The sequence below is a fragment of the Salvelinus alpinus genome, chromosome 13 (assembly GCF_045679555.1).
Source record: "Salvelinus alpinus chromosome 13, SLU_Salpinus.1, whole genome shotgun sequence".
Classification (NCBI taxonomy): domain Eukaryota; kingdom Metazoa; phylum Chordata; class Actinopteri; order Salmoniformes; family Salmonidae; genus Salvelinus; species Salvelinus alpinus.
In genome coordinates this window covers 47,110,464-47,135,882 of record NC_092098.1, presented here as the reverse complement: position 1 = coordinate 47,135,882, position 25,419 = coordinate 47,110,464, and the positions used below count along the sequence as shown (strand labels likewise).

At 45.4% G+C, this 25,419-nt stretch overlaps 1 protein-coding gene across 2 annotated transcripts in view; it reads right to left on the bottom strand.

The window, feature by feature from the left end:
• Window positions 1-25,419, bottom strand: part of LOC139537808 (serine/threonine-protein phosphatase 2A 55 kDa regulatory subunit B beta isoform) — a 139,473-nt gene that overhangs the window by 57,288 nt on the left and 56,766 nt on the right. Inside the window, exon 1 of one of the 2 annotated variants that reach the window (XM_071339605.1) lies at window positions 24,702-24,892. The exons of the other annotated variant lie outside the window; for it this stretch is intronic. Within the exon in view, the coding sequence (XP_071195706.1) occupies window positions 24,702-24,771 (70 nt within the window). The 5' untranslated portion in view covers window positions 24,772-24,892. Of the gene's footprint in view, window positions 1-24,701; window positions 24,893-25,419 lie in introns of those variants that run through there. 2 annotated transcript variants of the gene reach the window in all.

The following is a 25,419-nucleotide window of genomic DNA, read 5'->3' as shown; positions in this document are numbered from 1 at the left end:
AGGGGGGGGAGAATAGAGAGGGGAGAGGGAGAATAGGGGGGAAGGGGAGAGGGAGAATAGAGGGGGAAATGGAGAATAGGAGGGGAGGGGGAGAATAGAGAGGGGAGAGGGAGAATAGGGGGGAGGGGGAGAGGGAGAATAGAGGGGGAAAAGGGAGAATAGGGGGGAAAAGGGAGAATAGGGGGGAGGGGGAGAGGGAGAGGGAGAATATAGGGGGAGATGGAGGATAGAGTGGGGATAGAGAGGATAGAGAAGAGAAAGGGAGGGTAGCGGGGGATAGGGAGAATAGAAGGGGAAGAGAGAGAATAGGGGGGAGGGGTGAGGGAGGATAGAGGGGGAGAGGGAGGGGTGAGGGAGGATAGAGGGGGGAGAGGGTTACACATGGAATAAACTAAACATACAGTCAATAAAACAGTAGAAAAATAAGCCTATATACAATGTGAGCAAATGAGGTGAGATAAGGGAGGTAAAGGCAAAAAAAGGCCATGGTCGCGAGGTAAATACAATATAGCAAGTAAAACACTGGAATGGTAGATTTTTTGTGGAAGAATGTGCAAAGTAGAAATATAAATAATGGGGTGCAAAGGAGAAAAATAAATAAATAAATACAGTAGGGGAAGAGGTAGTTGTTTGGGCTAAATTATAGATAGGCTATGTACAGGTGCAGTAATCTGTGAGCTGCTCTGACAGCTGGTGCTTAAAGCTAGTGAGGGAGATAAGTGTTTCCAGTTTCAGAGATTTTTGCAGTTCGTTCCAGTCATTGGCAGCAGAGAACTGGAAGGAAAGACGACCAAAGGAGGAATTGGCTTTGGGGGTGACCAGTGAGATATACCTGCTGGAGCGCGTGCTACGAGTGGGTGCTGCTATGGTGACCAGTGAGCTGAGATAAGGCGGTGCTTTACCTAGCAGAGACTTGTAGATAACCTGTAGCCAGTGGGTTTGGCGACGAGTATGAAGCGAGGGCCAACCAACGAGAGCGTACAGGTTGCAATGGTGGGTAGTGTATGGGGCTTTGGTGACAAAACGGATGGCACTGTGATAGACTGCATCCAGTTTGTTGAGTAGAGTGTTGGAGGCTATTTTATAGATGACATCACCGAAGTTGAGGATCGGTAGGATGGTCAGTTTTACGAGGGTATGTTTGGCAGCATGAGTGAAGGATGCTTTGTTGCGATATAAGAAGCCGATTCTAGATTTGATTTTGGATTGGAGATGCTTAATGTGAGTCTGGAAGGAGAGTTTACAGTCTAACCAGACACCTAGGTATTTGTAGTTGTCCACATATTCTAAGTCAGAACCGTCCAGAGTAGTGATGTTGGACGGGCGAGCAGGTGCGGGCAGTGATCGGTTGAAGAGCATGCATTTAGTTTTACTTGCGTTTAAGAGCAGTTGGAGGCCACGGAAGGAGAGTTGTATGGCATTGAAGCTCGTCTGGAGGTTAGTTAACACAGTGTTAAAGAAGGGCCAGAAGTATACAGAATGGTGTCGTCTGCGTAGAGGTGAATCAGAGAATCACCAGCAGCAAGAGCGACATCATTTATGTATACAGAGAAAAGAGTCGGCCCGAGAATTGAACCCTGTGGCACCCTCATAGCGACTGCCAGAGGTCCGGACAACAGGCCCTCCGATTTGACACACTGAACTCTGTCTGAGAAGAAGTTGGTGAACCAGGCGAGGCAGTCATCTGAGAAACCAAGGCTGTTGAGTCTGCCGATAAGAATGTGGTGATTGACAGAGGCGAAAGCCATGGCCAGGTCGATGAATACGGCTGCACAGTATTGTCTCTTATCGATGGCGGTTATGATATCATTTAGGACCTTGAGCGTGGCTGAGGTGCACCCATGACCAGCTCTGAAACCAGATTGCATAGCGGAGAAGGTACGGTGGGATTCGAAATGGTTGGTGATCTGTTTGTTAACTTGGCTTTCGAAGACCTTAGAAGGGTAGGATAGATAGAGGTCTGTAGCAGTTTTGGTCTAGAGTGTCTCCCCCCTTTGAAGAGGGGGATGACCGTGGATAATAAGCCTCTTGTACCTAGACTTGGTGCTCCGGTACCACTTGCCATGCGGTTGCAGAGAGAACAGTTTATGACTAGGGTGGCTGGAGTTTTGACAATTATATGGGCCTTCCTCTGACACCGCCTGGTATAGAGGTCCTGGATGGCAGGAAGCTTGGCCCCAGTGATGTACTGGGCCGTTCGCACAACCATCTGTAGTGCCTTGCGGTCGGATGCCGAGCAATTGCCATATCAGGCAGTGATGCAACCAGTCAGGATGCTCTCGATGGTGCAGCTGTAGAACCTTTTGAGGATCTGAGGACCCACGCCAAATCTTTTCAGTCTCCTGAGTAGGTTTTGTCGTGCACTTTTCACGACTGTCTTGATGTGCTTGGACCATGTTAGTTTGTTGGTGATGTGGACACCAAGGAACTTGAAGCTCTCAACCTGCTCCACTGCAGCCCCGTTGATGAGAATGGGGCGTGCTCTGTCCTCTTTTTCCTGTAGTCCACAATCATCTCCTTTGTCTTAATCACGTTGAGAGAGGTCTCTGACTTCCTCCCTATAGGCTGTTTCCTCGTTGTTGGTGATCTGGCCTACCACTGTGTCATCGGCAAACTTAATGATGGTGTTGGAGTCGTGCCTGGCCATGCAGTCATGAGTGGAAAGGGAGTACAGGAGGGGACTGAGCATGCACCCCTGAGGGACCCCTGTGTTGAGGATCAGCGTGGTGGATGTGTTGTTACCTATCCAAATTGGAGTGGGTCTAGGGTTTCTGGGATAATGGTGCTGATGTGAGCCATAGATCAGCCTTTCAAAGCACTTCATGGCTACAGATGTGAGTGCTACGGGTCGATAGTCATTTAGGCAGGTTACCTTAGTGTTCTTGGGCACAGGCACTGTGGTGGTCTGCTTAAAACATATTGGTATTGTTAGCAATTTATGTTAATCTTCAATAACACAAACTACAAAGCAAATCAGGGGGAGAAAAATAGGTTTATTCAGAGAGGACAAATCAAGATTGGGGCAGCAGGTAGCCTAGTGGTTAGAGCGTTGGACTAGTAACCGAATGGTTGCAAGATTGAATCCCCGAGTTGACAAGGTAAAAATCTGTTGTTCTGCCCCTGAACAAGGCAGTTAACCCACTGTTCCTAGGCCGTCATTAAAAATAAGAATTTGTTCTTAACTGACTTGCCTATTTAAATAAAGGTCTCAAAAAGTTTTTTTTATTTTTTAAATATGTTATGCTGGGAGTCAGATGTTCAGTCTCCCCCTGTCCTCAGCTTTTCTCCTCAGAACAAAGGACAGGATGCCACTTATAACCCCCCCACCCTAGCCTGGGGTTGACCAATCAGAAGTCCTTGCAGGACCACTTTGCCAATGGCCAAATAACAAGTATCCCACTCCAGACTCAATGTATAGACCAAGGAAAACATGGCCCACGTAGCACACATAGCTCTGAGTTCATTACTGACATCCCACAGATCCTAAACAGATGTTGAGCTGAAATCCAACTCCTATTTACAATTCACTATTGACCATTAGTACTCTAGTTTTTAGTCCTCTCAAACTCTGCGTTGTGTATTTATCTTCAAAATATTCTTACAGTATTACAGACTCGGACAGGGAGAGGTTAAAAATGTCAGTGAAAACACTTGCCAGTTGGTTAGCGCATGCTCACAGTACACGTCCTGGTAATCCATCTGGCCCTGTGGCCTTGTGAATGTTGACCTGTTTAAAGGTCTTACCCACATCTGCTGCGGAGAGCGTGATCACACAGTCTTCCGGAACAGCTGGTGCTCTCATGCAAGTTTCAGTGTTATTTGTCTCGAAGCGAGCATAGAAGTAGTTTAGCTCGTCTGGTGACAGACAATAGACATACATCAAATCAAATGTTGGTCACATGCACCGAATACAACAGGTGTAGACTTACCAGTGAAAATGCTTACTTACGAACCCATTCCCGACAGTGCAGAGTTATAAAGTAAGACAAATATTTGCTAACTATAGCTAAACATGCACAGACTCAGCAGCATTTAATGGCAGTCCATCACTTCTTAATCAATAATATCCTCTTAAAGAGGAGACAAGAAGGGATGGCATTAATATGGTTCTTAATAACATTTGATTTGTGAGCAGCTTGGATATTGAGGTATCTTTAATTCTGAGCACATACATTTTGGAATACTGAGCAAACCGTAAAGGTGCTATGGTTTCTATTGTTTCACCAAGATGCCACACAATCCATAGCGTCTGACAGGTAGCATTGTCTTCCTTTCACAATAGAGGTCATGCCATCTAAACTCTAGTGATTGGTATGCAGTACGCACAGATGCTGGTGGGTTGTGGGTCGATATACTGATGCAGAAGAACAATATAGCATTGTTTAGCCATTCTTATATCACATGTCCTCTGGGACCTGGTCATGAAGCACGCCTGGGGACTGGAGAGCTGATCTCCTTCCTCTGGACAAACACCAGGCATGTCAACAGACTCCTGACCATCCACTACTATCACAGTCCACCTCTACCACAGTCCACCTCTACCACAGTCCACCTCTACCACAGTCCACCTCTACCACAGTCCATCTCTACCACAGTCCATCTCTACCACAGTCCACCTCTACCACAATCCACCTCTACCACAGTCCACCTCTACCACAGTCCACCTCTACCACAATCCACCTCTACCACAGTCCACCTCTACCACAGTCCACCTCTACCACAGTCCACCACTACCACAGTCCACCACTACCACAGTCCACCTGTACCACAGTCCACCTGTACCACAGTCCACCTCTACCACAGTCCACCACTACTCAACCCCTCAAAGGCTAACCCTGAGATTCCACTCAGGACTGACTAGGGGGGTGGAGGAGTGGAGGGGTAGTAGGAGGGACCTTTCACTGGGCAACACAGCGCATACGGAGGGTGGATGTCAATTGGTCGCTGCTCGGGTTTGTCCTTGCTTCCTCACTATTGTTTACACAAAAAGCCTCTTGATAGGACAGCAGTGCCAGGGTAGAGGCTGCAACAGCAGCAAAACAATACCCCATCGATTGCAAACAGCATAGCAAAAACAGATGTGTATTTAACAGAACCACCAAACAAGACAAACAAGCTGCAGGCAACAAAACAGGTTTACAGAATGAGTGGAAATCTGTTGTTTTAGAGAATTAGACCTGATCTATTATAAAGAGAGACCCAAAAGGAATGCAACTCAAATCTTAGAAGTACCAGGTCATACACATTAACAGTAAAATACCAATTCTGTCCACAGGTACAGGGGCACTGCAGGGCCAGAGTGGATAATAGTAGGAACCAATCAGGTCACAGAATGAGCCGAGTGCATCAACCTTTATATTCTGGGCTGATGACACTGCATGGATGCCCAAAATCCATGGAGCAAACATGGCTGCTGACCCATGTGGTTTAATCCACACACCTCCACAGAGGCACACAAACAGCCAGCCCTAAATTAGTGTCATTATAATGCAAAGGCAGACTCCCTCTGCTGCACACAAATCAAATCAAATCAAATCAAATTTATTAGTCACATACACATGGTTAGCAGATGTTAATGCGAGTGTAGCGAAATGCTTGTGCTTCTAGTTCCGACAATGCAGTAATAACAACAAGTAATCTAACCTAACAATTCCGCAACTACTACCTTATACACGCAAGTGTAAAGGGATAAAGAATATGTACATAAAGATATATGAATGAGTGATGGTACAGACGGCATAGGCAAGATGCAGTAGATGGTATAGAGTACGGTATATACCTATGAGATGAGTACTGTAGGGTATGTAAACATAAAGTGGCATAGTTTAAAGTGGCTAGTGGTCCATGTATTACATAAGATGGCAAGATGCAGTAGATGATATAGAGTACAGTATATACATATACATAAGAGATGTGTAATGTAGGGTATGTAAACATTATATTAGGTGGCATTGTTTAAAGTGGCTGGTGGTACATTTTTACATAATTTCCATCAATTCCCATTTTTAAGGTGGCTGGAGCTGAGTCAGTTTGTTGGCAGCGGCCGCTAAATGTTAGTGGTGGCTGTTTAACAGTCTGATGGCCTTGAGATAGAAGCTGTTTTTCAGTCTCTCGGTCCCTGCTTGGATGCACCTGTACTGACCTCGCCTTCTGGATGATAGCGGGGTGAACAGGTAGTGGCTTGGGTGGTTGTTGTCCTTGATGATCTTTATGGCCTTCCTGTGACATCGGGTGGTGTAGGTGTCCTGGAGGGCAGGTAGTTTGCCCCGGGTGATGCGTTCTGCCGACCTCACTACCCTCTGGAGAGCCTTACGGTTGTGTGCGGAGCAGTTGCCGTACCAGGCGGTGATACAGCCCGACAGGATGCTCTCGATTGTGCATCTGTAGAAGTTTGTGAGTGCTTTTGGTGACAAGCCGAATTTCTTCAGCCTCCTGAGGTTGAAGAGGCGCTGCTGCGCCTTCTTCACAACGCTGTCTGTGTGGGTGGACCAATTCAGTTTGTCCGTGATGTGTACACCGAGGAACTTAAAACTTTCCACCTTCTCCACTACTGACCCGTCGATGTGGATAGGGGGGAGCTCCCTCTGCTGTTTCCTGAAGTCCACAATCATCTCCTTTGTTTTGTTGACGTTGAGTGTGAGGTTATTGTCCTGACACCACACTCCGAGGGCCCTCACCTCCTCCCTGTAGGCCGTCTCGTCGTTGTTGGTAATCAAGCCTACCACTGTAGTGTCGTCCGCAAACTTGATGATTGACAAAGGGATTCCAGTGGGATTGGGAAGCTCACAAAGGCATGCTCACAGAACCATATGTTACCAGGATGGGGAGTCGACACACATGGGACTGCTCCACAACATATAAATATTCAGAGAATCATTCCAACTCATCCAGGCCTAATCAAACCCAGGCATCAAACACATTGGCATCTGTGATTTTAATCCTGGGAAATGCCATACATGCTCATTCATTTCAAATCCATTTGTGCCTAATATACCAACAATCCATCTGATTTTAATTTACTGCAGTTCCTTTGAGCGATAGCAGTATATTGGTATGTAGCTCCAAAAAACATCCGCTCACACTTCTAGGTCAGCCAGTTCTGAGCTTTATTTATCCACCTAACCCCCGCCTCCCTCCATCTTCCTGCATCTCTCTCTCCTTCTCTGTTTCATGTGAACTCCCAGCCCATCCATAAGGCAGAAGGCTCATTGGAGTGTGCAGCATCCGTCACAACAGCCTTGCAATGTTACCTCCTCTGGCCCCAGAGTAGAGAGAGAGAGAGAGATGTGACTCCTGTCTCATTATGTCTCTACCTGACTTCTTACTGCTCACACTGAATGGGAAATGAGTTGCCTGACTTGGCCCTGAGCCGGGCCATAAACCCAAGAGGATGGTGACAGAAACACTGCATGATGTTCCTCGTGAGTTATACTGAACTTACTGTACATTCTAGATGGTTACTGAATGTTCCTTTCAAACAACATTTTAAACTACATTTTAAACTTTTATCTACAGTCACAGATACACGAAGACTCTAAAACCCAGTAGGATTTGCTCATCATAAATCATGAACCAATCCAGTGGCAACCCGTCATTGAGCCCCACCTGCTTTGAGCACCACCTGTGTGCCTGTTTTGCATATCACATATCAGTTTGCAAACAATGTAAAAAATAATAATATTTGAGTTAACAAAGCCACATACAAACATGGTGTATTTATTGCTTTCTTGAGTAAAGCAGCTCCAAAATGCAGGTGTTTCAGCCTAGCTCAGTGCTTTCTGTGGTGGTGCGGCAGCCAGCGGGAAAATACGGAGCGTAGGTGTTGGTAATGTTCTCTAGTTGCGCTGTGATTCGGTCAGTGTTCTGTCACTCATTAGGTACACTACGTCACCGCAAAATCTAAGGGGAGAGCTCAGAAATTCAATCCCCTTGGATGCTGCCATAGAGTTACATTAGAAGTGCCCATCCAAGAAGGCTCAAGGTCATTGGCCACAGATAAAATTACATCAAATCACGTTATATCCACCGTAGCTTTGATTGGACTGATCATGTCAACATCATACTTTCAAAATCTTAGCTAGCAAGCTAGACAAGCAGTCATCGTCATCATCAATCTAGTCGACGATCTACTGGCAAAATTCTTTTCAATCCTTGTCATATGAAGAGAAATTATAGATAAACATTACACAACAAGTGGGAAATCTCAAATTCAACAATGACTGGTTTGGAAGGAATCAGTGGCTAACTGCAAGTGTTGCAAAGCAATCACCAGCCACTATTCAGTGGAGAGAGAGTGTGGTTCAAGTCTGGGTTTAAGGGTATCTTTTCCAAGCTTAAAACGATAAATATTCACATGCAACATCATGGGCCAGAAAAGGTTGAATACATTAGCTATGCTGTCAATCCAGCATGACTTCTGCCACGTTCAAAACAACTGGAAACTCGGAACTGGGAAATCTCTGACTTTAGTGAGTTCAAGACAACTGGGAACTCTGAAAAAATGAGCTCCGACTGGGAAAATACGTTTTTAACGATCATCCAACTCAGAATTCCAAGTCGGGGAACTCTGGTCTCTTTCTAGAGCTCTGACCTGAAGATCACTGATGTCATGATTCAACCTTGTTTTTTTTCCCGAGTTCACAGTTGTCTTGAAAGCACCATAAATCCAGATAATGCTAGACTTTGATGACAAAATTTGCCCACAAGAAGGACCACCATGCCACCTTCCTGTTCAAGTGAGAACACATGTTTTGTATTCTGCTGCATAAATGAGAGAGGGAGATATGTATACTGTAGTTAAGAAAGTAATACTAAGTGTATGTTGTGTAGTAAGCTGTTAGTAGCCCCTGTGCCTCACCCTAATAATTTGGTCCCTTTCCCCCTCATTAACGTAGCCTACTGTTCTGACTTGGTATTGCACATGTAGCCTATAGCCTGTTTTAGAGAAATGTCATCATCGAATATTGTAAGAGCTTTCATTGTCTGCTTATATGCCCCCTTTATTTATCCTTCAGTTCTGATTTGGTGTACAGGGAGATTACTGTAAGAACGGCCCATGTTCTGAATTCTGTCGCTGTACATTTCAAAAGTGCTGAACAAATAGTTATATTGACTATATCCGTCTTAGCTAGCTCATTAATGTCTTAATTAAAATGATCGATTGCCTCTTATCAACTAATTGTTTTCTTATGACATAGTTTGTACATCTCAATTGTCATTAGAAACCACATTTGTTTAAGCAAGACAGCCATATCAGTTACGTTTCTTAAAAGGCAGTAAATGAGGCTGAATGAACTGTTTCGCTGCCAGACAAGGCTCCTCTGATAACCAGGTGTAGCAGTGGTAAGGATTCACTACATGGTGCTGAAAAGAAAGCTCTGCTGTTGTGAAAGCTTTATGTAGGGCCTAACAGTTTGTGGGCACTGTTTGTCACCATTATAGTGTAATTAATGTATTGTTTAGTGTTGTGGTTTTGCTGGCAAATCACCACTGAATCAAAGGCAGGTGGTACAAAAAAACACTGTAGGATTTATGTTACATATTGACTTTAGTAACTTTCTCCTCTCTGGTTTGGTACATATAATTTGCTTGTAAAGCCGTCACTCAAGCAGTCAATATATTTCCTGAGAGTAGTTTGTAGGATCTGTTGAAAGGCCATAACCAGAGACCTCTCAGTTTGAGTAGTATATATGCAGGGCAATTCCAGTTAGTGCTTCCCCCTTCAGTCTGATGTAACTGCTTGCATGACAGTTCACTCCTTATTTAGCTTCGTACAACTTTTAACATGTCTAATAATTTCCAACATATTCATGAGTTATGACAAAATGAATGTCAAAGGCTTTGACTACTATAATGATGTGTATTTTGGGATAAGTGCACAGGAAATATTACAAAGTGGGCAGTCACAGAGTGATGATTGATGGGCTTGTGCTAAAAGATCTTCAGACAGAGCTTCATTCTTACAACCTGTCATTTCAGAAAGGCCAATGTGCCAGTCCCTGGAACTGTAGCCAGTCTTCCCTGGAACTGTAGCCAGTCTTCCCTGGAACTGTAGCCAGTCTTCCCTGGAACGGTAGCCAGTCTTCCCAGGAACTGTAGCCAGTCTTCCCTGGAACTGTAGCCAGTCTTCCCTGGAACTGTAGCCAGTCTTCCCTGGAACGGTAGCCAGTCTTCCCTGGAACGGTAGCCAGTCTTCCCTGGAACGGTAGCCAGTCTTCCCTGGAACTGTAGCCAGTCTTCCCTGGAACGGTAGCCAGTCTTCCCTGGAACGGTAGCCAGTCTTCCCAGGAACTGTAGCCAGTCTTCCCTGGAACGGTAGCCAGTCTTCCCTGGAACTGTAGCCAGTCTTCCCTGGAACGGTAGCCAGTCTTCCCTGGAACGGTAGCCAGTCTTCCCTGGAACTGTAGCCAGTCTTCCCTGGAACGGTAGCCAGTCTTCCCAGGAACTGTAGCCAGTCTTCCCTGGAACGGTAGCCAGTCTTCCCAGGAACTGTAGTCAGTCTTCCCTGGAACGGTAGCCAGTCTTCCCAGGAACTGTAGCCAGTCTTCCCTGGAACTGTAGCCAGTCTTCCCTGGAACGGTAGCCAGTCTTCCCAGGAACGGTAGCCAGTCTTCCCAGGAACTGTAGCCAGTCTTCCCTGGAACGGTAGCCAGTCTTCCCAGGAACTGTAGCCAGTCTTCCCTGGAACTGTAGCCAGTCTTCCCTGGAACGGTAGCCAGTCTTCCCAGGAACGGTAGCCAGTCTTCCCTGGAACTGTAGCCAGTCTTCCCTGGAACTGTAGCCAGTCTTCCCAGGAACTGTAGCCAGTCTTCCCAGGAACGGTAGCCAGTCTTCCCAGGAACTGTAGCCAGTCTTCCCTGGAACGGTAGCCAGTCTTCCCTGGAACTGTAGCCAGTCTTCCCTGGAACGGTAGCCAGTCTTCCCAGGAACGGTAGCCAGTCTTCCCAGGAACTGTAGCCAGTCTTCCCTGGAACTGTAGCCAGTCTTCCCTGGAACTGTAGCCAGTCTTCCCAGGAACTGTAGCCAGTCTTCCCTGGAACTGTAGCCAGTCTTCCCAGGAACTGTAGCCAGTCTTCCCAGGAACGGTAGCCAGTCTTCCCAGGAACTGTAGCCAGTCTTCCCTGGAACGGTAGCCAGTCTTCCCAGGAACTGTAGCCAGTCTTCCCTGGAACTGTAGCCAGTCTTCCCTGGAACGGTAGCCAGTCTTCCCAGGAACGGTAGCCAGTCTTCCCAGGAACTGTAGCCAGTCTTCCCTGGAACTGTAGCCAGTCTTCCCTGGAACTGTAGCCAGTCTTCCCAGGAACTGTAGCCAGTCTTCCCAGGAACTGTAGCCAGTCTTCCCTGGAACTGTAGCCAGTCTTCCCTGGAACTGTAGCCAGTCTTCCCTGGAACTGTAGCCAGTCTTCCCAGGAACTGTAGCCAGTCTTCCCTGGAACTGTAACCAGTCTTCCCTGGAACTGTAGCCAGTCTTCCCTGGAACTGTAGCCAGTCTTCCCTGGAACTGTAGCCAGTCTTCCCTGGAACTGTAGCCAGTCTTCCCAGGAACTGTAGCCAGTCTTCCCAGGAACTGTAACGGTTTTCTTCCAGGGGTGAAGGAGAGGACCAAAGTGCAGCGCGGCTAGTGTTAAACATGTTTAATAAAGAACAAGTGAAACACTACAAACAACAATACAAAATAACAAATGTGCAAAAACCGAGACAGACCTATCTGGTACAGAATCACCCACCAACCTAGGACCAAGCGGTGGGGGAGAGCTCAACAGCGAAACCAGGACTCGTGGACTTGGGAGCAAATATTGGCTGGAAAAGGACCCTGGGCTCAGACAGGAGAGAATCGCCGCTCTCGGGAAGAGAGGGAGGCAGCTAAAGCCCAGGAGCGGTGGTATGAGGAGGCAGCAAGGAGACGTGGCTGGAAACCCGAAAAGCCTGTGAGTAAACCCCAAATATTTCTTGGGGGGAGGCTTAAAGGGAGAGTGGCGAAGTCAGGTAGGAGACCTGCGCCCACTCCTTGTACTTACCGTGGAGAGCGAGAGTACGGGCAGACACCGTGTTACGCAGTAGAGCGCATGGTGTCTCCTGTACGTGTGCACAGCCCGGTGCGGTACATACCAGCTCCTCGTATCGGCCGGGCCAGATTGAGCATTGAGCCAAGTGCCATGAAGCCGGCTCTACACATCTGGCCACCAGTGCGTCTCCTCGGGCCGGCTTACATGGCACCAGCCTTACGCATGGTGTCCCCGGTTCGCCTACATAGCCCGGTGCGGGTTATTCCACCTCCTCGCACTGGTCGGGCGACGGGGAGCATACAACCAGGTAAGGTTGGGCAGGCTCAGTGCTCAAGGGAGCCAGTACGCCTGCACAGTCCGGTATTTCCGGCGCCACCTCCTCGCTCCAGGCCAGTACCACCAGTGCCTACACCACGCACCAGGCTTCCAGTGCGTCTCCAGAGCCCTGTTCCTCCTCCACGCACTCTCTCTGTGGTGCGTGTCTCCAGCCCAGTGCCTCCAGTTCCGGCACCACGCATCAAGCCTCCTGTGCGTCTCCAGAGCCCTGTATGCACTGATCCTTCTCCCCGTACTCGCCCTGATGTGCGTGCCCTCAGCCCGGTACCACCAGTGCCGGTACCACGCACCAGGCCTATAGTACGCTTTGAGAGTCCAGTGTGCCCTGTTGCTGCTCCCCGCACTAGCCTGAAGGTGCGTGTCTTTAGCCCGGTACCTCCAGTTCCGGCACCACGCACCAGGCCTACAGTGCGTCTCAGCCGGCCAGAGTCTGCCGTCTGCCCAGCGGCACCTGAACTGCCCGTCTGCCCAACGGCGCTTGAACTGTCCGTCTGCCCAACGCCGTCTGAACTGTCCGTCTGCCAAGCGCCGCATGAACTGCCCGTCTGTATTGAGCCTTCAAAGCCGCCCGTCGGTACTGAGCCTTCAAAGCCGCCCGTCTGCCATGAGCCTGCAAAGCCGCCCGTCTGCCATGAGCCCACAGAGCCGTCCGCCAGACAGGAGCCGCTAGAGCCGTCCGCCAGACAGGAGCCGCTAGAGCCTTCCGCCAGACAGGAGCAGCCAAAGCCTTCCGCCAGACAGGATCAGCCAGAGCCTTCCGCCAGACAAGATCAGCCAGAGCCTTCCGCCAGACAAGATCAGCCAGAGCCGTCAGCGAGCCATGACCAGCCAGAGCCGTCAGCGAGCCATGACCAGCCAGAGCCGTCATCCAGCCATGACCAGCCAGAGCCGTCATCCAGCCATGACCAGCCAGAGCCGTCATCCAGCCATGACCAGCCAGAGCCGTCATCCAGCCATGACCAGCCAGAGCCGTCATCCAGCCATGACCAGCCAGAGCCGTCATCCAGCCATGACCAGCCAGAGCCGTCATCCAGCCATGACCAGCCAGAGCCGTCATCCAGCCATGACCAGCCAGAGCCGTCATCCAGCCATGACCAGCCAGAGCCGTCATCCAGCCAGGATCCGCCAGAGCCGTCATCCAGCCAGGATCCGCCAGAGCCAGCCAGCCAGGATCCGCCAGAGCCAGCCAGCCAGGATCCGCCAGAGCCAGCCAGCCAGGATCCGCCAGAGCCAGCCAGCCAGGATCCGCCAGAGCCAGCCAGCCAGGATCCGCCAGTCAGTCTGGTGTTGCCCCTCATTCTGGTGTTGCCCCTCATTCTGGTGTTGCCCCTCATTCTGGTGTTGCCCCTCATTCCGGTGCTGCTCCTTATCCTGGTGATGCCCCTTAATTTAGGTGGGGTTATTTGGAGGGTGGTCATTGTGAGGTGGATAAAGAAGCGGGGATTTAGTATGGTGGGATGGGACCCACGCCCAGAGCCTGAGCCACCACCGTGGACAGATGCCCACCCAGACCCTCCCCTAGACTTTTGGTGGTGCGTCCGGAGTTCGCACCTTGAGGGGGGGGGTTCTGTCACGTTCCTGACCTGTTTTATGTTATTTTTGTATGTGTTTAGTTGGTCAGGGCGTGAGTTGGGGTGGGCATTCTATGTTTTGTGTTTCTATGTTTAGGTCACTTGTAATTAGCCTTATATGGTTCTCAATCAGGGACAGGTGTTTGACGTTTTCCTCTGATTGAGAACCATATATAGGTTGGCTGTTCACACTGTTGGTTTGCGGGTGATTGTCTTCCGTGTCTGTGTCTATGCACCACACGGGACTGTTTCGGTTTGTTCGTTCGTTAGTTGTAGTCTGTACCTGTTCGTGCGTTCTTCATGTTATATGTAAGTTCTCATGTTTTAGGTCAGTCTACGTCGTTTTGTTATGTTGTAGTTTGTTGAAGTGTTTTCGGTTTTCGTCTTTACTTTAATAAACTTAATTATGTCTACATTCCACGCTGCGCTTTGGTCCAATCCCTACTCCTCCTCTTCGTCTGAAGAGGAGGAGGACAACCGTTACAGGAACTGTAGCTAGTCCCTGGAACTGTAGCCAGTCTTCCCTGGAACTGTAGCCAGCCTTCCCTGGAACTGTAGCCAGTCTTTCCTGGAACTGTAGCCAGTCTTCCCTGGAACGGTAGCCAGTCTTCCCCGCTCTCTTCCCTCTACCACCCTACCCGTATCCATTTTGTGTGAATTGGGAGGTCCATGAATCTCAGTCCCTGTCAGGGATGGAGTCGGCTGGGAGGGGAGAGGATGAGCCCTCTAAGAGGCTGAGATCTGATTACAGAGGACACAATCACAACGTGACACCACCTCTCTCTCACACACACACACACACACACACACACACACACACACACACACACACACACACACACACACACACACACACACACACACACACACACACACACACACACACACACACACACACACACACACACACACACACCTCTCACCCAGGGTGTGCATTCAATCAGGACTAATCCACACCGTCTCTCAGCAGGCAGATCCTCTCTCCCAAAGGTTTTCTGAGTGGAAACTGCTCCCGCTGGAGCTTTGGTATTCCCTCCTCGACAGACACCATAGGGTCACCATGGAGCGGCAGGTAGACACCATGGGGTCACCATGGGGCGGCAGGTAGACACCATGGGGCAGCAGGTAGACACCATGGGGCGGCAGGTAGACACCATGGGGCGGCAGGTAGACACCATGGGGCGGCAGGTAGCCTAGTGGTTAGAGTGTTGGACTAGTAACTGAAAGGTTGCCTGATCAAATCCCCAAGCTGACAAGGTAAAAATATGTCGTTCTGCACCTGAACAAGGCAGTTAACCCACTGTTCCTAGGCCGTCATTGTAAATAAGAATTTGTTCTTAACTGACTAATTATTGCCCTGGTCTAATAACTACTCTATCCTAATTACTGCCCTGGTCTAATAACTGCCTTGATCTAATAACTGCCCTGGTCTAATAACTACTCTGGTCTAATAACTACTCTGGTCTAATAACTACCCTGGTCTAATTACTGCCCTGGTCTAATAACTACTCTGGTCTAATTACTGCTCTGGTCTAATAACTACTCTGGTCTAATAACTACTCTGGTCTAATAACTACCCTGGTCTAATTACTGCCCTGGTCTAATAACTACTCTGGTCTAATTACTACTCTGGTCTAATAACTGCCCTGGTCTAATTACTGCCATGCCGTGGTCTAATTACTGCCCTGGTCTAATTACTGCCCTGGTCTAATAACTGCCCTGGTCTAATTACTGCCATGCCGTGGTCTAATTACTGCCCTGGTCTAATTACTGCCCTGGTCTAATAACTGCCCTGGTCTAATAACTACTCTGGTCTAATAACTGCCCTGGTCTAATAACTGCCCTGGTCTAATTACTGCCCTGGTCTAATTACTGCCCTGCCCTGGTCTAATAACTGCCCTGGTCTAATAACTACTCTGGTCTAATAACTGCCCTGGTCTAATAACTGCCTTGATCTAATAACTGCCCTGGTCTAATAACTGCCCTGGTCTAATAACTGCCCTGGTCTAATTACTGCCCTGGTCTAATAACTACTCTGGTCTAATAACTGCCCTGGTCTAATAACTGCCCTGGTCTAATTACTGCCCTGGTCTAATCACTGCCCAGGTCTAATTACTGCCCTGGTCTAATTACTGCCATGCCGTGGTCTAATTACTGCCCTGGTCTAATTACTGCCCTGGTCTAATAACTACTCTGGTCTAATAACTACCCTACTCTGGACTAATAACTGCTCTGGTCTAATTACTGCTCTGGTCTAATTACTACTCTGGTCTAATTACTACTCTGGTCTGATAACTGCCCTGGTCTAATAACTGCCCTGGTCTGGTCTAATAACTACTCTGGACTAATAACTACCCTGGTCTAATTACTGCTCTGCTTTCACGCTCATGTCATCAGTCAAGATAACACCATGGGTTTTTCTCTTTTCTGTTCAAATTCTATCAAATGTATTTTATAATTCCCTTTTTAAAATTGTCAGTTGTCAGAAAGTGCTTTACAGTAACTTAGACCCCAGAGAGCAAACAAAGAAAATGTGAGGGGATTGGGGACTCAAATGGTGATATGCAAATGCATGATGTTGCTATGGTATCATGCAATAGGTTAAAAGTTCCCAGTCTACGTTTAGTATTTTCTTCTAGTGGAGAAAGTTACCACAGTAACAGGCAGAAGGAAACACAACACGCATTAAAATATCTTTTAAAAATGTATGAGTCATCATTTATTAATCTGGTTGTCAAACCAGAAGCATCAGATCATCATAAGGAGAACAAGTTTACCCCCTGGTCATTTATATGGGTTCTTCCTGAATCCTAATGACATATTCCCTGCTCTAACTTCCACGGACAGTGGACAGTACACGGCAAAAAAGGTCATTTCTCTCCTAGTCAATTATTCACCCCCCCAAGGTAACGGTAATGAAATAGCATTGAATTGCAATGAATAACATTGTTGTTGTGATTCAAAGCATCAGACTCTTAAAGGAAACCGCAGGAAAAGATCAGGGACAATCACAATGCAATAATTGTGTATGATCTTCTATGTAGAGTTCTAACAAGTCCTGTGCGTCTTTGTGAGCGTCGTGAAAAGCTGAGACTCTCACAAACATGCTTCTTTCTACGACGCTCACAAAGACGCACGTTTGTGAGAGTCTCAGCTTTTCAGAATGGGGTCATCATAGTTTTGTAGCTCAAACCGTTCGGACTTCAGAGATGTTTTCATGAGAAGAACCGTTCAGTATCCTCTCATCTCACAAACATCGCTCTAGCTAAGCCCCCATCTAATGGTTGACATCGGCGGAATCAGTGAATTTAGACGCGTACAATGCAAGAAGTACGCCTACCCGGAAGTCTCTAGCTCAAACACATAACTTTTAAGGGGGTTTAGAAGCACTAAAAAGGTCGGCACCGAACTGGTTGTATCCCCCCCCAAAAAATGTTTATGTCTGCTCCTCAATGCATCTCCCATAGAGAAATCTAGATCCTCCCAGACACACAAACAGAGTAGATGACAGACACCTACTTCCATGTCAACTACCTCTACATAGACTGAGATTACGTGTTGTCTTTATAGAGGTATAGAGGTTAGAGGTCGACCGATTAATCGGAATGGCCGATTAATTAGGGCCGATTTCAAGTTTTCATAACAATCGGAAATCGGTATTTTTGGACACCGATTTGGCCGTTTTTTTTTTTTTTTTTTACACCTTTATTTAATCTTTATTTAACTAGGCAAGTCAGTTAAGAACACATTCTTATTTTCAATGACGGCCTAGGAACGGTGGGTTAACTGCCTCGTTCAGGGGCAGAAGGACAGATTTTTACCTTGTCAGCTCGGGGGATTCAATCTTGCAACCTTTCAGTTAACTAGTCCAACGCTCTAACCACCTGCCTCTCATTGCACTCCACGAGGAGCCTGCCTCTTACGCGAATGCAGTAGAAGCCAAGGTAAGTTGCTAGCTAGCATTAAACTTATCTTATAAAAAACAATCAATCAATCATAATCACTAGTTAACTACACATGGTTGATGATATTACTAATTTATCTAGCGTGTCCCGCGTTGCATATAATCAATGCGGTGCGTATCGTTGCTCCAATGTGTACCTAACCATAAACATCAATGCCTTTCTTAAAATCAATACACAGAAGTATGTATTTTTAAATCTGCATATTTAGCTAAAAGAAATTGTGTAACTTCTCTTGCGTTCATTGCACGCAGAGTCAGTGTATATGCAACAGTTTGGGCTGCCTAATTTGCCAGAATTTTACGTAATTATGACATAACATTGAAGGTTGTGCAATGTAACAGGAATATTTAGACTTATGGATGCCACCCGTTAGATAAAATACGGAACGGTTCCGTATTTCACTGAAAGAATAAACGTCTTGTTTTCGAGATGATAGTTTCCGGTTTCGACCATATTAATGACCTAAGGCTCGTATTTCTGTGTGTTATTATGTTATAACTAAGTCTATGATTTGATAGAGCAGTCTGACTGAGCGGTGGTAGGCAGCAGCAGGCTCGTAAGCATTCATTCAAACAGCACTTTCCTGCGTTTTGCCAGAAGCTCTTCGCTGTGCTTCAAGCCTATCCACTCCCGAGATTAGGCTGGTGTAACCGATGTGAAGTGGCTAGCTAGTTAGCAGGGTGCGCGCTAATAGCGTTTCAAACGTCACTCGCTCTGAGACTTGGAGTAGTTATTCCCCTTGCTCTGCATGGGTAACGCTGCTTCGAGGGTGGCTGTTGTCGATGTGTTCCTGGTTCGAGCCCAGGTAGCGGCGAGAAGAGGGATGGAAGCTATACTGTTTGCATTATTTAAACCAAATTGAACATGTTTCATTATTTATTTGAGGGTAAATTGATTTTATTGACGTATTATATTAAGTTAAAATAAGTGTTCATTCAGTACTGTTGTAATTGTCATTATTACAAATATATATTTTTTTAAATCGGACGATTAATTGGTATCGGCTTTTTTGGTCCTCCAATAATCGGTATCGGTATCGGCGTTGAAAAATCCTAATCGGTCGACCTCTAATAGAGGTGATGTATGTGTTTGTGTTTTAGTGGTAATGGTGAGATGGAGACAGCAGTCTGGTTGCCTTAACAGCCCCTCATCTCCTCTCCTTCACAAACAAATGCAGGACATAGCTGACCTTATATTAGGACAGTCAGAGACAGCAGACTGGGACGAAGGCGGGAGAAGGAGGGATGGGGAGGGGGTTAGGATCCGGAGAGGGGGGGATCAGGAGGGGGAGATTGGGGGGGGTGCTAAGCTCCTGGCAAGGAGGGTAGTCTGTAGGTCAGTGGGTGAGGATCCGGAAGGGGGGGATTGGGGGGGATGCTAAGCTCCTGGCAAGGAGGGTAGTCTGTAGGTCAGTGGGTGAGGATCCGGAGGGGGGGGGGGGATCAGGAGGGGGGGTGCTAAGCTCCTGGCGAGGAGGGTAGTCTGTAGGTCAGTGGGTGAGGCTGGGTTGTTCACTCGGAAACAGGCTTAACCTGGTCTCTTAGTGATGGAGGAGGGGCAGCCTTCAGCCCCCTCCAGCCCTGGAGAAGGTGATGGAGACAGTGAAGGTAGTAATGGGCTTTTATGGAGGAGAGGTGGGGGAGGGGAGAACGTCATTTGTCTACATTGTGTTGTCTCAGAAGTGTAATGATTTACTGATCATATTGTGAGGGGTATGAAGAGACTATAATAAGGAAAATCACATCACAATTCATCAATTGACACATTTGTTGGGAATCACAAATAAAGTATATTGAAAATATATCCAAGTAAAGCTAGGTTGGCTGTTATGAACAACAGATTGACTCCTGCTGCTCACTTTTACCCCGGACATTACCCCGGACATTACCCCGGACATTACCCCGGACATTACCCCGGGCTCTTGTCTTCACCTCAGTGACTTCACACATACAGTAGAGAAACCAGAAGAGCTGTACAGCTCAGAGACCGTAACATGTAAGATATGGAAAAACTGTCCTTTCCTTCCAGCGATGTAGCACTGGGAAGACTGCAGAACCCTACAGTATAGACCTTACAGTTACCCATACACCCCAGGGGCAACTCCGCGGTAACAGAATGACGCTGACACTCAGATTCTTCATTTTAAAATAATGCCTCCCCCCCCCCCCAAAACAACAACATTGATTGCAAAGTTAAACAAACCATACAACTCTAAGCACAAAGACTACTTTTAACCATTTCCACTAAACATGTTACAAAAACACAGCTATGATGTGATACCTTACTACTGTAAGATGTTACCGGAATGACATCATGGCTCCCTGATTTGTACTATAGGGAAATGCATAATTATTCATGTCATTCTCTTCATGGTGATGTATCCTGAATAGGTATACATTTGCATATTTGGGTATTATTCTACACACTCGCTATTATTGTAATTGTAACAAGACCAAATTTGGTTGGTCGGGACCGTACCAAGTCTGTACCAATCATAGACGTCTATGTTCCACAAGTTTGGACATCACGGCAGAGCACAGTAAGATTACAGCACAGCAGAGAAGAGTTCAGAACAATAGAGTAAAGACGACTGTACTCTAGTGTGCTCTACACTGTACTCTAGTGTGCTCTACACTGTACTCTAGTGTGCTCTACACTAAAGTATCGTGTACAGTACTGCACTAAATTATACTGTACAGTACTGCACTAAATTATACTGTACAGTACAGTACTGCACTAAATTCTACTGCACTGCACTGTATTGTACTGACCTCTGCCCTACTCTACATTTCTTTACTGTACTGTAGTGTCCAAACTTGTGAAACAGACATCTATGATTAGTTCACATTTTGACTGACCAAATTTCAACTACTTTTCAACGTCCATGGATGTTTATTGTCTGTCGGTGCTCAGTGGATCAGAGAGCTGGTTACAGAAGATGGAAAGAGGGGGGGCTCGTGGCTAGGTCAATCAATCAATCAAATGTATTTATAAAGCCCTTTTTACATAAACAGTTGTCACAAAGTGCCTATACAGAAACCCAGCCTAAAACACAAAAGAACAAGCAATGTAGTGTCAGTAGAGCCAGGAGAGGTGACAATAACTACACAGAGAGAGAGAGAGAGAGAGAGAGAGAGAGAGAGAGAGAGAGAGAGAGAGAGAGAGAGAGAGAGAGAGAGAGAGAGAGAGAGAGAGAGACAGGGAGAGAGAGAGAGAAAGAGGGAGAGAAAGAGGGAGAGGGAGAGAAAGAGGGAGAGAAAGAGGGAGAGAAAGAGGGAGAGAAAGAGGGAGAGAGAGAGAGCGAGAGAAGAAAGACAGAGAGAGAGAGAGAGAGAGAGAGAGAGAGAGAGAGAGAGAGAGAGAGAGAGAGAGAGAGAGAGAGAGAGAGAGAGAGAAATTGTCCAGACTGTTTTCACTGTCTTGCTTTGACCACCAGAAGACAGAAAGAGGAAGAAAATAACTATGAGATGAACATAACAGTATGCCAGTGGAAAGGAGAACAGTAGCAGGTCATTCTGGTAATTGGTAATTCTGTTACCGATTTGGTGTTTTAATCACTTGATAATAAACCAAAATGTTATCAGTAAAAACACTATAACTAATTGGTAGATCTACCTTTACTTGTTACTTCTGTGAACTTTCATTATCCTCCCTCCTCATGGAGAGAAATTAGAAAATATCTTTAAGATATGGGGGGTTTTGATATCAGAATGAGAATATTTCTTAAACTTACAGAAGGAAAATTATTTCAGCAAAACTACATAGAAATATTGCTATAAGATGGCAGGGGTATTTAACATTATATAAATAGTTATATAAGATGGCAGGGGTATTCAACATTATATAAATAGTTATATAAGATGGCAGGGGTATTCAACATTATATAAATAGTTATATAAGATGGCAGGGGTATTTAACATTATATAAATAGTTATATAAGATGGCAGGGGTATTCAACATTATATAAATATTGATATAAGATGCCAGGGGTATTCAACATTATATAAATAGTTATATAAGATGGCAGGGGTATTCAACATTATATAAATAGTTATATAAGATGGCAGAGGTATTCAACATTATATAAATAGTTATATAAGATGGCAGGGGTATTCAACATTATATAAATAGTTATATAATATGGCAGAGGTATTCAACATTATATAAATAGCTATATAAGATGGCAGAGGTATTCAACATTATATAAATAGTTATATAAGATGCCAGGGTTATTCAACATTATATAAATAGTTATATAAGATGGCAGGGGTATTCAACATTATATAAATAGTTATATAAGATGGCAGGGGTATTCAACATTATATAAATAGTTATATAAGATGGCAGAGGTATTCAACATTATATAAATAGTTTTATAAGATGGCAGGGGTATTCAACATGATATAAATAGTTTTATAAGATGGCAGGGGTATTCAACATTATATAAATAGCTATATAAGATGGCAGAGGTATTCAACATTATATAAATAGTTATATAAGATGCCAGGGGTATTCAACATTATATAAATAGTTATATAAGATGGCAGGGGTATTCAACATTATATAAATAGTTATATAAGATGGCAGGGGTATTTAACATTATATAAATAGTTATATAAGATGCCAGGGGTATTCAACATTATATAAATAGTTATATAAGATGGCAGGGGTATTCAACATTATATAAATAGTTATATAAGATGGCAGAGGTATTCAACATTATATAAATAGTTATATAAGATGGCAGGGGTATTCAACATTATATAAATAGTTATATAAGATGGCAGGGGTATTCAACATTATATAAATAGTTATATAAGATGGCAGAGGTATTCAACATTATATAAATAGTTATATAAGATGGCAGGGGTATTCAACATTATATAAATAGTTATATAAGATGGCAGAGGTATTCAACATTATATAAATAGTTATATAAGATGGCAGGGGTATTCAACATTATATAAATAGTTATATAAGATGGCAGGGGTATTCAACATTATATAAATAGTTATATAAGATGGCAGAGGTATTCAACATTATATAAATAGTTATATAAGATGCCAGGGGTATTCAACATTATATAAATAGTTATATAAGATGGCAGAGGTATTCAACATTATATAAATAGTTATATAAGATGCCAGAGGTATTCAACATTATATAAATAGTTATATAAGATGCCAGGGGTATTCAACATTATATAAATAGTTATATAAGATGCCAGGGGTATTCAACATGATATAAATAGTCATATAAGATGCCAGGGTTATTCAACATTATATAAATAGTTATATAAGATGCCAGGGGTATTCAACATTATATAAATAGTTATATAAGATGCCAGGGGTATTCAACATTATTGTGTTTTGATGTATTTCTAAAATCTTGTAAGACTTTTCTGATCGATGTCACTACTGTAAGAGATAAGAGCGTCTGCTAAATGACTAAAATGTAAATGTGTTTTATAGACACTTAGTTTTCATTTGACATCAAATGTGATGTTCTACTATGAACTTCATGTGTTAGAGCTTATGTGGCTTTTAACGTGGAAATGCCCTAAAGCACCCGAGTCAGAGACAATGCAACAACACTTTCAGTAGGAAAGAAGGGCACAGGTTAAGCCCTTCTGGAAATTGCAGTAGCTAGGCAGTTTAGCGACGAGGTTGACTACAGAGGGGAGAGACTGGGCGAGAGAAATGAGAGTTCATCTTGTGTTATGTGTCGTAGCTGTATGAAGCCAGTGGCATCTGCCTGTCTGCTGGTTCAGCTTTTATGGGTATTTCAGCTCTCTCGTGTCTCATCTCACTGGCTGGGCTGCTCAGTATGATTTATCTGCTTTCTGTTGATATAGCCCTGAATCAATCGATCAAAGCCATGTGCAAGATGGAAATCAAAATGGGAATGACCAACATTCTCTTTGTGCTATCTTGCATATTTCAGGATTGACATAAAAAAAAAGACAAAATGTTTAGAAAACTAAAGTTGAATTCTGAAAAGCAAAAATCGGATTGTCTCATGTTTCATCTTAAAATACTTTGTTGTATCCTGCACTACTCTGACACCTGCAAAACTCGGCCCATAAATCTGTTACTGCACACGCAAGGAGTTGCTCTGCTACAAACACAGCATACCATTAAGAAAGCAGGTGGAATCCCAATAGTTTATAGACAATGTTTACCGATTAAAATGCTGATACTATTACTAATAATAATAAGTAATCTCACTCTCTAAATGAATTATTGCGTATCGATCAATATTTACTCGTGTGGTTGATATGAAATGGTCATCCTAATACTGTTTGTGATCTGCTGTTGTGTAGTTGACCAGAAGGATTAGCCTATTTCCCTGTGGGAATTGTGTCACCGACTCCACTCTGGACTTAAAGACCCGCGCTTCTTAGGCAGCTGGATGTGCGTAGCTTCTGTGACTTATTCCGAATAGATAGAAATGAGCATATCCATGACTGCATTGTGCATTCTCTAATATCTGAACATCTCGATAATGCCACACCACTGACCACTGACACACTACAGGTTAATGCAAGACAGCCATTCCTTCTATTCTACTCTCTTTTCTGAGAAAGAGACTGCAGGCCTACAGTAATTAGTACTGACCACATGTTATTGTCATTTCAACCATATGACAAGTCAGTAACACACCAGTTGTCCCTAAAAAGCCACGCACCGCACCCCCAAAACGGTGTACTACATTTGAACAATTCCGATGATAGCCTACATGCCGCCGGTTGAACACCGGTTCGCATTCTATAGCCTACATTTTCTTTAAAGCGATATATGTATTAATTCAATATGGATAGATACCTTCAGTTGCATAGTTGTGGTCCCGGAGGAAGCTGTTGTTGATTTTGCGGGTGTCGATTTCTTCATCCATTTGTGCTTTTATTTTGTAAACCAGAAACAGAGAAACAGGTATCCATGGTCCTGAAACATCGCTTCAGCACAGGGTCGGCGCGAGCTGCACGCTGTTCGTCATGATTCGACCCTTTCCAGAAATAAGAACGTGAAAAAGAGGCAGAAACCTCACCGTTCGAATCAATGTGATAGGAGGGAAATGCCTGTCCCTTTCGAGACGTTGGAAGGTGTGGCGTTGGATGTCAGGCACGATGGCGCTCAGATTAAAGTGTGAGAAAACGAACTATAAAACCAACAGAAAGATTATATCTGCGCATTTTCCCCTCCATTGCCAGATGCGCCATAAATCAGTGCAGGCAGAGAAGGGTGTGTGAGCAGGTCATTATTTTGCCTGAGTCCGCTTGCATAGCAGGGTCAGTTTCCTCTTGTCGTCTAGGATCACCCGGTTTCGCCTCGACGTGTGACTTTGCCGCCAAACCGCACCGGGTGCTCCACTGCTGCCTGCAAGGGTCTTTCTCTGTCTGTCAGTCACTCCCTCTCACAACGATGCCACCTTGGCACCCTGTGCTCCACTGCTGCCTGCAAGGGCCTCTCTCTGTTAGTCACTCCCTCTCACAGCGATGCCATCTTGGCTCCCAGTGTTCCCTGCAAGGTTCTCTCTCTGTCT